Source organism: Bos indicus, chromosome 3 (genome assembly GCF_029378745.1).
Source record: "Bos indicus isolate NIAB-ARS_2022 breed Sahiwal x Tharparkar chromosome 3, NIAB-ARS_B.indTharparkar_mat_pri_1.0, whole genome shotgun sequence".
Taxonomy (NCBI): domain Eukaryota; kingdom Metazoa; phylum Chordata; class Mammalia; order Artiodactyla; family Bovidae; genus Bos; species Bos indicus.
In genome coordinates, this window is record NC_091762.1 from 33303007 (window position 1) to 33319074 (window position 16068).

At 48.6% G+C, this 16068-nt stretch overlaps 1 protein-coding gene across 1 annotated transcript; it reads left to right on the forward strand.

Annotated features, from left to right (window-relative positions):
- The first annotated feature begins 1466 nt into the window (after nt 1-1466).
- On the forward strand, nt 1467-3133 carry KCNA10 (potassium voltage-gated channel subfamily A member 10). The gene has a single exon (XM_019958382.2). The coding sequence runs from the start codon at nt 1495-1497 to the stop codon at nt 3028-3030; it is 1536 nt and encodes a 511-aa protein (XP_019813941.2). The 5' UTR covers nt 1467-1494; the 3' UTR covers nt 3031-3133.
- Nucleotides 3134-16068: the final 12935 nt, after the last annotated feature.

A 16068-nucleotide genomic window follows, 5' to 3' on the forward strand; every position in this document is an offset into this window, starting at 1 on the left:
GGATAAAGAGCATGTGGTATATAAATACAATGGAATATTACTCAGCCATCAAAAAGAGTGAAATAATGCCATCTGCAGCAACATGGATAGATCTAGAGATTATCATACTGTGAAGTCAGTCAGAAATAGAAAGACAAATGCCATATGCTATCCCTTATATATGGAATCTAAAATATGACACAAATCAACATATCTATGAAAGAGAAATAGACTCACAGACAGAAAACAGACTCGTAGTTGCCAGAAGGAAGGTAGTTGGGTTAGGGAAGAATTGGGAGCTTGGGATTAGCAGATGCAAACGCTAGTTTCTATAGGATGGGTAAACAGCAAGGTCTTACTGTATAGCACAGGAACTATATTCAGTAGCCTGTGATAAAATGTAATGGAAAAGAATATATATAAAAAACTGGGTCATTTTGCTATGCAGCAGAAATCAACACACTTAAATCAACTAATACTTCAATAAAATTAAAAGAAAAATAAAAAACATCTTAGACTTAGGCACAAAAAATATCAGTGGCTATGGGCTTCCCTGGTGGTTCTGATGGTAAAGTGTCTGCCTGTAATATAGGAGACCCGGGTTCGATCCTTGGGTTGGGAAGATTCCCCTGGAGAAGGAAATGGCAACCCACTCCAGTATTCTTGCCTGGAGAATTCCATGGACAAAGGAGCCTGGCAGGCTACAACCCACGGAGTTGCAGAGTCAGACATGACTGAGCAACTAACACTTTCACTTATGTTGGCTTCTAAAGTCGCTATTATGTGGGGAAGTTCACAAAAATAATGACTGTAACTTAATGATCTCTCCATCAGGCATTTCACACATGCTATCTCAGTTAATGTATCCTCTAAACAACCCTAGACTTACTTACAGAGGAGGGGCTAAGGCTTACTGCTGGGAGGACAGTGCTTGTCCACTCAGCCTTCATCTTCATCCTTCCCAACAGAATTCCAATTGGGTCCAAGAGGTAGTGGTGGTGGTGATAAGAACTGGTTCAATTCTAGACATACTTTGATGATATAATACCTAAAAGGATAGGTAAGGGACTGGCCATAAAGTGTGAGAAAAAAGAGTTAAAGGTGAGATTGGGCACGAAAAGTGTTGGGTAAACTGGAGAACTTCGAACAAACACCAAATTACACATTTTATTATTATGACCTCTCCCTGTCATTGTGTATGGACACTCTGTTTGGGTGGAGAAGTTTTCCCCTCTCAGTCTGGCTCTGTCTTTCCAATTTCTTCTCTCATTATTAGTGTGCAGACTCCAAGTGTGCAAACTAGTTTCCAGAAGAATGTTGCCAAAATAACCACAAGGTTCCATCCTGAGCTAAAAATAAACCATTTTTTAACCTATTGGTAAACCTCACTGCAAGCTGGATCAAGAACCAGCTGAACCCTATATTAGCTCTTGCATGATGCCTTTCTTCCTCTCCACAGCTCACAGCAGGCGGGGAAGACTGAGGGTCTTCATGCTGTTTCCCTGACCCCGTAGGATGGATGTGTGTGGCTGGAAAGAAATGGAGGTTGCTCTGGTCAACTTTGATAACTCAGATGAAATCCAGGAAGAGCCAGGCTATGCCACAGACTTTGACCCAACCACCCCAAAAGGCTGGCCTGGGAGCAGCCCCTTTTCCAACTGGAAGACCCTCATCAACGACAGCACCAGCCATGAGACGGTCTTCTCCAAGCTCCCAGGAGACTACATTGATTCCCCAGGGCCTGAGACGGTGGTCTTAAATGAAGGATACCAGCGGGTGATCATCAACATTGCTGGCCTGAGGTTCGAGACCCAGCTCAGAACCCTCAATCAGTTCCCAGAGACCCTCCTGGGAAACCGGGAGAAAAGGATGCAGTTCTTTGACTCCATGAGAAATGAGTATTTCTTTGACAGGAACCGGCCTAGTTTTGATGGGATCCTATACTATTACCAATCTGGTGGGAAGATCCGGCGCCCGGCCAATGTCCCTATCGACGTCTTTGCAGACGAGATCTCCTTCTATGAGCTGGGCAGTGAGGCCATGGACCAGTTCCGAGAGGATGAAGGCTTCATCAAAGATCCTGAAACATTGCTCCCCACCAATGACATCCACCGGCAGTTCTGGCTCCTCTTCGAGTACCCTGAGAGCTCCAGTGCCGCCCGTGGTGTGGCTGTGGTCTCCGTCTTGGTCGTGATCATCTCCATCACCATCTTCTGCCTGGAGACCCTTCCTGAGTTCCGAGAGGATAGGGAGCTGAAGGTGGTGAGAGACCCCAGCCTCAACATGAGCAAAACAGTCCTCTCCCACACCATGTTCACTGACCCGTTCTTCATGGTGGAGTCCACCTGCATCGTGTGGTTCACCTTTGAACTGGTGCTCCGGTTCATGGTCTGCCCCAGCAAGACTGACTTCTTCAGGAACATCATGAACATCATCGACATCATCTCCATCATCCCCTACTTTGCAACCCTCATCACGGAGCTGGTCCAGGAGACAGAGCCGAGTGCCCAGCAGAACATGTCCCTGGCCATCCTGAGGATCATCCGCCTTGTGAGGGTCTTCCGCATCTTCAAGCTCTCCCGCCACTCCAAGGGGCTGCAGATCCTGGGGCAGACACTGAAGGCTTCCATGCGGGAGCTGGGGCTGCTCATCTTCTTCCTCTTCATCGGCGTCATCCTTTTCTCCAGCGCAGTCTACTTTGCCGAGGTGGATGAGCCAGAGTCCCATTTCTCTAGCATTCCTGATGGCTTCTGGTGGGCAGTGGTCACCATGACAACTGTGGGCTATGGGGACATGTGCCCAACCACCCCAGGGGGAAAAATCGTGGGCACTCTGTGTGCCATTGCAGGGGTCCTCACCATTGCCCTCCCTGTGCCTGTTATTGTCTCCAACTTTAACTACTTCTACCATCGGGAGACTGAGAATGAGGAGAAGCAGAGCATCCCAGGAGAAATCAACAAACTCCTCAACAGTGCAGGCTCAAGAATGGGCAGCACAGACTCTCTTAGCAAGACCAACGGTAGCTGCTCTACAGAGAAGTCCAGGAAGTAATATCTCCAGGGCTTCTTGGCCCCGAGTCTCCCAGGTCTCTCTGTCTCTCTCTCCTCCTCCCACCTCTTGCTCTCTGTCTTTCCAGAGACCAAAATATATCATCTGTGACCACAGACCATCTTTGATTGGAAACTATTTTAATAAACTGATACTTCTGTTCTATTTTCTCAGCTGTTTCTTTTTCAATTGACTGTAGAAAGATTCCATTCTCCTTTCCTATAAGGGGGGAGTTCAGGTCCTTGCACCTCACCTGTGGTGCCCAAGATCAGCAATATCGTCATCAGGTGGAAGCAAGGAAATGCAGACTCCAAGCCCACCTCAGACCTGCTGAAGCAGAATCTACACTTTAATAAGATCCCAGGTGATTCACTGTCACAATAAAGATGAAGAAGAGCTAGCTCTGGTCTTCCTAAGAGGAAGCACCTTGAAAGGCCAGAAGTGGCTGGGAGCAATGAGTAAGAGCTCAGAGTTGTTTTAATAATAGTACCATACACTTGAGTAGCATTGCTTACATTTTCCAAAGCCCTTTCACCTATATTATCTCACTGCATCTAAAAATAACCAGTAGAACAGACATGACTATTATTTCCACATTGTAGAACAAACCAGGAGACGGCGACTTGCCTAAGGTCACCCATAACCATGAACAGTCAGTGCTGGAACCCAAATCTCCCATCTGCTGGTCTTGACTATTATTTCCACGTTGTAGATGAACAAAGCAGGAGACGGCGACTGGCCTAAGCTCTCTCAGAATGGTAAACATTCAGTGGTGGAACCCAAATCTCCTACCTGCTAGCCAGGTGCTCTTTCCACGTGAGGAGAATGTGATAGAACTGAGGACAAGGGGGAGAGGAATTCGAGGGGTCTGTCTTTCAGAGGATCCAGGCAGCACATTTCCAGACAAGCACACTCTTCCTGAGGAGGGGGGTCCCCCCTTCCCGTGCAGCCTGGGAGGCAATGCCAGCCTGGCCTCCTCGCTCCTCAGTCCCTCCCTTGGGCAGTGGACAAGCAGAAACGTTCTCTTTGCCCATCTCCATGAATTTGTGCAAACACTGGGGATCCTGAGTGTGGGGAGTATATATACCAAGGCCTCAGAGAACTGCTCCAGGAAAATGTACAGGCCCACCTACCTTGGGGTTCAGCTCCCTGAGTCATCAGAGATTGACCAGTAGCCTGTGGGGCAGCTGGGGTGGGAGCAGCAGGACCCTTAGACATGTGTGCAGAGGCCAGTCCCTATCCCCAAGGAGGGCGGTTGTCATAGGAACTGAGGAACTGCCTTCCTGGGAGAGGATCTTGCTCAGCCCATCATGATCCCAGGATGACAGAATGGAGTTGGGATTCCCCTAAAAGCAAGGAAGGAAGTCTCTACTCTGTCTCTCCCCCTCACCCCTCAAGTTAGGAGGCCCGTGCCTTCCTCAGACCCAATAACCAATGTCTGGTCATACACCAAAGGAGAGTCAGCATCAGAATAATGCCCTTGGGCTGCAGGTCACTGCACAGTTCCACTTTATGCAACCCAAACCATACACCAACAGCATGTTAACCTTGGAACATACCCAGTTCCACACAAGCCTGGGAGACACAGCTCTGTAGCCCCAGGTACCACCATACAACTTCCACTTCCAGGTAGACTAACAAATGAACTGGTGTGGGGGAAAGCTGATCCTCTCCTCTCCTGTGTCCTTAGTCTAGGCCCTAAGAAGCTGGACTTAGTCACAGTAAGTCTCCATCCTGCTCTAAAAGTCTCAATCTCCTTCTTGCATGTTAACTCCAAGATGTAACTTGGCACTGAGTCACAGAAAGATCTGGCCTTGGCTTTGCAGCCCTTGGAGCTGGGCCAGCAGGACTCCTGTCCCAGACCTGAGCCTCAGGTTTCTGAACTTTGATATACCTTCCTCACAATTTCCTAAGTTCCCTTTCAATTTTCTTCTTGAGATCATTCTCCAATTCTCTTCACATTCTTCAGCTTCCAAGCATAGGGTTGACCAGATGTCCTGGACTCACACCTATGGGATTACCCTGAAGCCTTATGCCAGGCTCCAGTGCCAGGATGGTGGTCTGCTGAACAGATTGCTCCCACTGTCTGGGGTGGCATTTCTCTTACAGGCTCACACAAGCTCAGATGCCAGGATGGTGATTGGCACTCTGATTTAGGGTGATGCAAATTTTTATATACACCAGGGCCCTTGCAAAAACCATTTGCCCAGAACCTAAGCACATTTGACAAAAGAGCCCACATGCCCGCATTCTGCCTTCTGGGAGCCACGTCATCATAATCCTTTATACTAAAACCTCTCCCCACAGAGAAACCCTTTGCCCTCTCACGTCAGCCCTCCAAGTAGATATTATTACCCTCATTTTGCCATATGAGGAAACTGGTTCAGAGAGGTTCAAGGTCACACAGCCAGGAAGCAGTAGAGAGGGATGTGAATCTAGGTCTCTTTGATGTTAAAATGTATCCCACCAGGCTGCCTACCCAGAGTATCCTAACCCAGAGAACAGCCTCTGCTGGAGTGAGGAAGTAGGGTTGTGTCATGATACAGACTGGGCACATTCCTGGGAGCAAATAGGCTCTTCACCTAAAGCCCCTACTTTCTTATTCTTTCTAATTTCATATTCAGAGGCTAAGCCACGTGTTGCATTACAGCTTCACATAATGCAAACAAGGTAACATACTTAGACTCCAGAGCAGACTGGACCAATGTCCCCAGAAGCCAAGACAGAGCCCTGGAGCTGCAGCCATTCTCTTCCTGGGATCCTGTAGGAAGAGTCCAGTCTAGCAGGGCAGAGAGAGCCATTCTTCTTCTCCAGTCAATCCATTTATCCCCAGGAGTTAAGAGGACTGATCATAGGATTCTGATGCCCAGGAAGCAGGTCTAGGCCTTCAGGTTGGAGTAAGGGAGTGGGGCTGCAGAAACAAGCCTCCAAGACACCGCCCCTACCCTCCACCGCCATGCCACTGCTGCCAATAGGCCTGGTGTCATGGTCTCTGCGTGCCTGCACTGAGTCATCTATTTCTTCTCCAACAACCCAGGGAGATGGACTATGGGCGTTCCTTTCACCATCCATCTGCCCAGCCTCCTGTTGGCAATGGGATCTGTGGTCCACAGTGGAGCACCCAAGATGGCTTATGACAAACAGAATGGAGAGAGGAAGGGCAGACAGGACAGGGCTGCCCAGAGGGTCAAGTGCCAAACACAGAAGGAAAGATATTCCCACTCTTATCAAGGAGGGAAGGATTGGTCAGCAGCTGGGCTCAGAGGAGCCTGCTTTAAGGAGGGCAGAACGGAGCCCTGAGGCTTCATTCAGCCAATTAATATTGATTGAGCTCCTACTGTGTGGCAGACAATTTATAGCCACTGAATAAGGACACAGAAGGAACGAAAAGTGTCCCTTTAAATTTTCACAGTAAAAATATGCATAATGTAAAAGAAACAACAAAAACATTTTCACAGGATGCTATAATTTGCAGATGGCTTCCAAATCTTGTGTTTTCTTTTCTACCATGTCATGCTGGCTGTCTTTGCAAAGAACTGTGCAAGTCAGGACAAACCTTTGTGTCTATTCATCATTCTCTTTTAAAAATGCTTTATAAACCAAAAAGTTTCAAAAACTTAAGAAGGATTTTTTGACTAGAAAGCTTTCTAGATTTGAAATCAAAGGACTTGGCTGAGTTCTTACTAATTGTATCACTTTGACCTCAATGAGCCTCAGTTTCCTTTTGTGGAAAATAGATAAAAAAAAATACCTACCTTGCAGTAAATGGGGCCATCACCCAACCCCAACACACACACACAGACAGACAAACAGCAGTGAATAGTTTCAGAGACCATCCAGCTGCCCTCTTTTACCCAAACTGGCCAACCAGGCTCCTCAGAACCTCCACAGGCTGCCAAAGGGGCTGCTTGGGACCTGCCTTCTGCTTGAGACAGGTCCTTTTGTGACTTCTTACTTCTCTCATTCTTATACTTGTACTCAACCTCTTTGCGCTTACTTCCAAATCTAAAAAAAAAAAAAATGTACAGAGTTGTACCTGCCTCACCGGGCTATTGGGAAGAACCAGTGATGGAGTGTTATTAAAAGTAGCTTACGGCTGTAAAGCACTACACAAATGGAAGAAATTGTTACTCTTTAAAAGCTGCCATTTTAGACCAATTAACACTGTCCAAGTGAGTATCAGTTCAGTTCAGTCTCTCAGTCATGTCCAACTCTTTGCAACCCCATGAATCACAGCACGCCAGGCCTCCCTGTCCATCACCAACTCCCGGAACTCACTCAGACTCACGTCCATCGAGTCAGTGATGCCATCCAGCCATCTCAGCCTCTGTCATCCCCTTCTCCTCCTGCCCCCAATCCCTCCCAGCATCAGAGTCTTTTCCAATGAGTCAACTCTTTGCATGAGCTGGCCAAAGTACTGGAGTTTCAGCTTTAGCATCATTCCTTCCAAAGAAATCCCAGGGCTGGTCTCCTTCAGAACGGACTGGTTGGATCTCCTTGCAGTCCAAGGGACTCTCAAGAGTCTTCTCCAACACCACAGTTCAAAAGCATCAATTCTTCAGCGCTCAGCTTTCTTCACAGTCCAACTCTCACATCCATACATGACCAGTGGAAAACCATAGCCTTGACTAGACGGACCTTTGTTGGCAAAGTAATATCTCTGCTTTTCAATATACTATCTAGGTTGGTCATAACTTTCCTTCCAAGGAGTAAGCGTCTTTTAATTTCATGGCTGCAATCACCATCTGCAGTTATTTTGGAGCCCCAAAAAATAAAGTCTGAGACTGATTCCACTGTTTCCCCATCTATTTCTCATGATGTGATGGGACCAAGTGAGTATAGAACTAGCTTTACAATCCAAGTCAGATCATGACTTGGTCTCAAAGATAAAAATTAGTTTCAAAGACAATATAAAAATAGAATGAATGGATACAAAGCAGGGAAACTAGTAGGAGTAAGGATAATATGATGCTTAATAAACAACTGCCCTCTTCTGGATGCTCTACACACGTGTTTCATTTCCTCCAAAGCAATCGCTATAAGGTAAGTACTATTTCTGTTTTACAGATAAAGAAACTGAAACTTCAGAAAGTTAAGTAACTTCTCCCTCTGCTGTACAGGGGGGGATCATCATAGGCACCCCAAAATCAGGCTGATCAGATATAGATGGTACTCCAGTTGTCCTGTCCTACCACTTTCTTGCCCAAAGACCCAAACCCCATGTCTGCCACCCTCAAGTCACCTTCACCCAGAGATGCACAAAAGGTGGTGGTGCCACCACATGGGCCACAGCACTCCCTGGGGTCTGGGACGTCGGAGAAGCTGAGTTTGGAGCCTCCACTCCCACCACACCAGCCCCTCTAGGCCCACACCTGTGCAGAGGCCACTCAGAGGAGCTCAGCCACTCGTCTGAGACGGCAGGCTCTGCAAAACTCCCAGGACAACCTCCTGGCACAGAACCGGCAACAGCAGTGTGGTCTGGAGTCACTGCCACCCCAGACACTCAAGCACAGGCTATGTGTCCTGCTTCCCCAGCTTGGCCAGAAGCTTGTCTCCTGATGGCCCTGCCCAGCCCTCTCTCTGCTCTACACACGGTCCCTCCCCTGTGACTTGCTCAGCACTCCCTGATGTGGCATGAGCTGGTGCAAGAAGCCTCAGGCCTGACGCTTTAGTTGCAGATGGCAGAAACCCAACTGAAATGGAACCAAAAGAGAAGACTTTATTGGCTCACATGACTGAGAAATGCAGGAAAGCTTATGGTAAGCCCACTGGGCCTGGGGACTCACACACCACCTTCAGAGCTCTCATTACTTCTGCCCATCGCCTTTGTCTGGACATGCAAGCATTCCCCATGGAGAGGGAGCACAGCAGTCCCAGGACCCAGTCTGATCACCATCTAACCAAAAATGTATAAATACATATAATCACCTTTAGGGCTTCCCAGTGACTCAGATGGTATAGAATCTGCCTGCAATGAGGGAGACCCGAGTTCGATCCCTGGATGGGGAAGATCCCCTGGAGACGGGAATGACAACCCACTCCAGTACTCTTGCCTGGGAAATCCTACGGACAGAAGAGCCTGGTGGGCTACAGTCCATAGGGTCGCAAAGAGTCAGATGTGAATGAGTGACTAACACACACACACTTAATCACCTTTGTATCTAATTACTTAAATTCCTCACACGTTAGATCCAAAAGATAGGCGTTTTCATCTGTCTCTGACTGTTTAGTCACTCATTGGTGTCCAACCCTGCAACCCCATGGACTATAGCTGCCAGGCTCCTCTGTCCTTGAGATATCCCAGGCAAGAATACTAGAGTGGGTTTTTGTCTTTCTAGTCTACTGCTGTATTCCCAGGATCTATTACAGCAGAGAGCAGTTGTTCAATCACTGCTTCTTGAATTAATAAATTGTCCCTTCAAGCTCCCCCTCCCAATTACCCTAAGGAATCCAAACCAAGCCACTCTGTAGGCCTGGGGAGATCTTATTCTCCCCCTACTCCCAATCTCCCCCAGATCCTAGACCTACAGGCTGAAGATATTTCTTAATGAGGAGTGTGACGATAAGTGACCCTTGAAGGCATTATGGGGGTGGGCTCTGGAGCCTGGCTGCAGCTAGAAAGGGGCCAGGGGAGGTCTGGCCTAGCGCACGCTCCATTCACCCTTGGGGAGATCATTCTGCCCTTCCCCTGGGACTGCTCAGTCTGGCGGACAGAAGAGAGGACCGCAAGGACAGCTGGAACCCCCTTCTCTCTCTGAGAGCCCCACTCTGAAGGTCCCTGTCTCGGACCCCTTCACAAGCTTCCCACTGGAACAAGTAAGCCTCCAAAAGTCTGCCCTGCTCAAGGATCCTGGATGTCCCGCCTCCCATGTCCTTTTGGACTGCTTCCCCTAATGCCCAGGCTGCCCACCCTGCCCACTTTTGCAGGCCCTCCTCTCCTGGAGTCCTGCAGGCCCACCTCCACAGCAGCTGCAGGGAGGGAGGGGGAGAGTGCACCCCCCACTGGTGCTAAGGCACCCACCAACACTCTCCCCAGCCCCATCCCACACCCCTTGTTCCCTTGTAGGTCCTGGGTTGGAAAGGAAAGAGATCCCTGCCAAGATGATTCTACCCAGAAGCTGATTCCAGCCCCCTAAAAAAATTAAATGCATTCGCCTCGTGGAGTGCAGCACTCCAAAGGCCCTTTGAAGTGAGAGGAAGAAAGCTGCCCTGTCTCCCCAGAGACCGCTGAGTCTAGAGACAGGAGAACGTTTGCCCTCAAATGCAGGGATGAAAAGGAACGGGGGGAGGCAGGGAGCCGGGGAGATGGGGGAAAAGGAAGATCAGACACGTTTTTGTTATTTCTTCTCAGGGGAAGCGGAGGTAAGAAGCTGCCTGCAAAATGTCACTGGCTAATGAATGCTGTTTCACTCTGGTGCCGAGGTGTCAGTCAGGAGGCAGGCAGAGGGATGACAGCCGTCCTCATTAGGGACTCTGGGTGGATCTGCTGCTCTTCTGAGCTGGAGGGGCCAGGGCTGTGTCCCGTCCTTCCCACCTGACTGTATAGTTCTCTTGTTAAAGGCAAGAATAAATATAAATATAACAGGAAAAATAAACATGGCAAAATAATACAAAACTACCAGGGTTATTGGGAGAATTAAATAACATATGAAATTCCTTACCAAAGGGTAAAACATGCTACCAAGTAGGAGGAGATGGATGAAATCTAGAATCAAAACTCCCCTGCAGGTAGTAAAGAGTTCAAGGGCCGTGGCTGTGCCTTTTTAATGTTGGTACATAACAGTTGCTCAATGAATCAAGGGAGGAAAGGAGGAAGAGAAAGGGGCAATCCAAGGCAGAACGAAGACCACAGGAGGGCAAACCGAGAGGTCCCCAATTCCCCCCATACTCCCCTTGATAATGATAATAATCGTGATAATGATAATAATCGTGACTCATTCACCTGGAGAGTTTGGATTGAAGTAACTTCTTGACACAGAATTTTCTGTGCAGGCTCTGAATTCTCTGTTTTCTGAGAGTCCAAGGAGGAGAAGCAAGGACATCGAGATCAAACCAGTCAATCCTAAAGGAAATCAACCCTGAATATTCATTGGAAGGACGGATGCTCAAGCTGAAGCACCAATAATCTGGCCACCTGATGCAAAGAGCTGACTCATTGGAAAAGACCCCGATGCTGGGAAAGATTGAGGACAGGAGAAGGGGACAACAGAGGATGAGATGGTTGGATGGCATCACTGACTCAATGGACATGAATTTGAGAAAACTCCAGGAGATGGTGAAGGACAGGGAAGCCTGGTGTGCTGTGGTCCATGGGGTTGCAAAGAGTCAGACATGACTGAGCAATTGAACATAACAAAGCAGAAGAAGATAATAAGCACCCACCATGTGCCCAGTTCACTTGCTTAGGCACATAGATGGCTTGCTCACTCTGTCCCCACTATGAGCCAGACACCAAAAAAGGCTCTGGGGTTACAGAGACTGAGAGGGGTCCCTGCCCTTGAGGAGCAGAAATGTCCTTCACAGAAGAGCCAGAAAGCCATACCCCACCTCCCCGAAGGATGGGTCTGAGGCCTGTGCCTCCTGATAAACCATCAACTTTCTGAGCTCTCCTGTGAGTAAATAGCCAACTCCACTTCCCGATTCCCTGGCTCCTTCAGACTGGAGGGGACCCAGCCCCATGTAGACCCAACCCCCTAACCTGCCCTGGGACAGAGCCCACAGAGGGGAGACTGTGGACACAGCTCAGTCTCCCGCCAGGCACTCTGCCCCATTGGAAGCCCCACATTCACGCGGGAATGAATCTGAAGTCCAGGAGGACAATTCTGCCAGCATTGACAGAAATTCTAGTCTGGGAGAAGTCTCCTGCCAGGAGAGCAAAGCAAGAGTCATGCTCCCTTCTGGGTTCTGAAGGATCAAATACCAAGATGTTTCCTTTTGAGCAGAGAGAGGGGAAAACAGGGCTTTGCATTTCCCAAGAGAGGCTCATCTGGCCTCATCTTAGGGAGAGTAGGGACCTCGCTGCAGGGGGTGGTGAAAGAGGCCAGGTCTGTGTCTCTCTTTCTGTTCTTCGGGGTGACAGAGGGGCACAGAGAGGAAGGGAAGGCTTGTGGCTGGGGCCTGAAGTCTAGCAGATTGATAACAGAAGAGATTTTTTTTTACAAAAGCTTAAATAAGTGAGTAGAAAGAGCAGAGAGCTGCAATCTTCTCTTTGAAACTGGATAAAGGGGCAAAAAAGAGGGAGAAAGCTAAGACTAAGAATAGTTCCTTATAAAGGAAAAAGGCATTCCGATGTCTTGAGGTTTGTTTTAATTCTCTCAAAAACGTCATCTGTAAATGAAATGCTCAAGTTCAACTGTTTTAATGACACATGGGTGCTTTTTTAAGTTAAGTAGGCTTGGAGCACTGTGCTCGCTGGTAAGCACAAGCGGATATGGCCATGTTGGATCTGAAAAGTCAGGACATGCAAGGAGCTAGGCCTTGACAGCCCTTCTATTACAAGTCCAAGTTGCTCACACTCCCAGACACTCAATCCTTTCAACTATAATTTGGAGCTATTAAGGCATATCTTTTAGAGATGCCAAGAGAATCGGATGAGATGTCAACTACAAAGCCCCTTTCAAAGAACTAGCACTAAATAATTAGTAGACTTCGAATTTCCCTGAGCACCTCCATGAGATCTCGAAAAAAGAAAAAAGGTTCAAAACATAATCAGGCTCCCCGTTGCCACTTGGTGGCAGCATACCTGACTCAGGGTGGAGCACTACTTGGAACACTCCTGAGCAAGCCTCTGGCTTCTGCCTCTATGGGACCCTTAGGACAGCACCGCATTTTCCCAAAAGCAAAGATGCCTCCTTCCAACTCCCCTGTGACACTAACCATGTCCTCAGGATTCCCTTCTATGACAGGAATAACCACAGTAGTAATTAATGCTGCAGTGGGTGCATGCATGCCTGCTAAGTCGCCTGACTCCTTGCAACCCTAGGGACTGTAGCCCGCCAGTTTCCTCTGTTCATGGGATTCCCCAGGCAAGAATACTGGAGTGGGTTGCCATGCCCTCCTCCAGGGGACCTTCCTGACCCAAAAATTGAACCCTTGTCTCTTAAATTTCCTGCACTGGTAGGCAGATTCTTTGCCACTAGCCACCTGAGGACCAAAGACCTGGTGCACCCAAATAAATAAATAAATAAAATTTAAAACATGCATTTATTATTTCATGGTTTCTGTGAGCCAGGAACCCAGGCACAGCTTAGCTGGGCCCGCAGGCTCAGGGTCTCTCATGAGGCTGCCCCCAGGTATTGGCTGATGCAGCAGTCACCTTGGAGCTCAACTTGAGGGCAGGGATCTGCTTCCAAGCTCACTCACGTCCTTGTCGGCAAGGCTTGGTTTCTCCAGGGCTTCTGGGCTGAGGGAGACAGTCCTTGTCCCTCCTGCTGGCCAAAGGTCATCCTCAGTTCCTTGATGGGTGAACTTTTTCATAAAGCAGGAGACAAAAAGGCAATTTGCTTCCTCCGAGTGAGCAGGTGAGAGGCATGAGTGGGGCAAGTGAGGTGGGATCTGCAGTGTTGGCCAACCAGCCTCGACACTGATACTCCGTCACTTCCAGGTATTGGCTGCAAGCAATTCATTCAGTGTAGCCCACACTCAAGAGGACTGGGGCATGTGGTTTTGCAGAACAAGTGTCCAGCTGTGATGTCTTGGCTTCAGTCCTTGGTTCTCTGAATTTATGTAAGATCATTCGGTTTAGGGGGCAGGGAGGCTATGTTGAGGATGCTTGATGATATTCTAATGAACTGGTCCTGCAACAGCCACAGAGAAAGGTCACTCTCATGAGAAAGATGGCAAAGTGTGCTCTGAAGGAAGTGGATTTCCAGTGTCAGTCTTCCAAGGAGGAGGGTCTTAGACAGGTGGAGTGGGTGCGCGCCTCTACTATACCCTCCCTTTCTTGGAGACCTCAAAGAGGGAAACTGTCTGGACATGAGCTTCAGGGCAGAAGGCAATAAGATGACATGGGAGGCAGCATAATGGTCCCCAAAAGCTGTCCACACTGTGATTCTTGAAACCTTTGAATATGTTACTTTAAACATGCCAATAGGGGTTCTGCACATGTGACTAAGTTAAGGATCTTGAGGTGGAGGGGATGATCATGGATTATGTAGGACCCATGAGGGTCTTTATTAAAGGAGGTGGGAGGTCTGAGTCAGGGGATGTGCCAACAGAAGAAAGTGTGATGAGACCATGAGCCAAAGCATGCAAACAGCCTGTAGTCACTGGAAAAGTCAATGAGGAGGATTCTTCTAGAGCTCCCTGAGAGAATACAGCCCTCCTGACACCTTAGCTGTGGCCCACTGAGACCAGTTTTGGATTCCCAACCTCCAAAACAATGAGTTAATATGTTTGTGTTGTTTCAAGCCACTAAATGTGTACCAATTTGTTGCAACAGCAACAGATAACTAATACCATTTGAAAGTGAAGTTGCTCAGTCGTGCCCGACTCTTAGCTACCCCATGGACTGCAGCCTACCAGGCTCCTCCATCCATGGGATTTTCCAGGCAAGAGCACTGGAGTGGGGTGCCATTGCCCTCTACCTGTTAAAAGAAATGGAGATAGAGTGGGTCAACACATAGACTGACTTCTAGGGACTTGTTGCTCATGTGTACTCCCCTTTGAGTTATCTAGGGCCTGTGCACTAAAGCCATGCACCCCTGCCCGGGCCAGAGAGTTAGAAGGAGCTGCATCCTTCAGGGGACCATGAGGTGAAGGCAGCAGGGATTATCAGAGATCCCCAAAGCGGAGGTGACTTGCCTGTGAGGTCCACCAGCCTCTACTCTCCAATGAGAGTCTCTGAACCACGCCCACCCTGAAGGGGCAGGTCTTATTTCTTGGGAAATGGACGTCAAGGCTTATAGGGGAGGCCCCACCCCCCTACACTGACATCCTCTGCAGCACCAGGAGGCCTGACATGAGAGTGCCCTGCTACAGGGCCTTAGATGCTAGGGGTTACCTACCAATAAACCTAAGGAGATAGTCAAAGCTGCCAGAAGCTTCAGAGGCAAATCCTAGAGACAGGGCCTCTTCGCCAGCCTGCTTGGAGCCTCTGCTGAAGCCAGCCTGCAGCCACTACCCCTGCCCAGAAGGTGTCCCCATCAGGTCACAGCTCTCAGCTTCCCTCTGGCTTCAGCTCTCAAATCCTCCCTCGAACCCTGTTGGGACTACAAAGATGACATCTCATCTGGGGTGAGAAAAATCTATAAAAACCTTTGTAGGTGTTCTGGAGCCTGGTGAAGTCCAGCTGGCCCTTCTGGAGTAGCAGAGCTGCAGGAAGTTGGTCACAGAATGCCCCAGGGAGGGACAGGCTGCTGTGAGACCAGGGGCCCATGGAGAGAGCAGCTGAGCCAGCCTGCTTCCCTTTTCCTCCGTGTAAAGCTGTGGCCCATGTCAGGGGCTCTGAAGCATGGCTGAATTGGGACCATATCTCCCAGACTATAAACTGGGACACTCATTGGCATAAGAAACATTCTGGCAAATGGAATCTGATTTCAGAATTACCATATTTTCTAGGACACTGCAACCAACTGAGAGAACAATGGACAGAGTATTTAAATTCTAAAACACGGTCTCCCTCAATAAATCTAGCCACAATAAGCTCTTGATACCTGCCATCCCTACAAAGCTCCAAAAGGGTGAAGGTCATGCTTTCCCCACCATTGATGCTTTCTCACCTAGTGCTAGGTGTATGTCATAAATATTTAATGAAAGAGAGAGAGTGAAAGAAAGCATTCACTTTGACAAGGCCAAGACAAATTCCCAGAAAATTTGTCCCAGACTTCATGCCAGGGCTACCTGGGAAAGACCACACAGGCTTCCCCCGTGGCTCAGTGGTAAAGAATCTGCCTGCAGTGAAAGCAACAAAGGAGATGTGGATTCAATCCCCGGGTCAGGAAGATTTCCCTGGAGAAGGGAATGGCAACCCACTCCAGTCTTCTTGCCTAGAGAACCTCGTGGACAGAGGAGCCTGGGGGCTGCAGCCCAAAGGGTCACAAA

Coding starts and splice junctions, on each gene's coding strand:
- KCNA10 (XM_019958382.2), top strand. CDS start 1,495: ATGGATGTGTGTGGCTGGAAAGAAATGGAGGTTGCTCTGGTCAACTTT.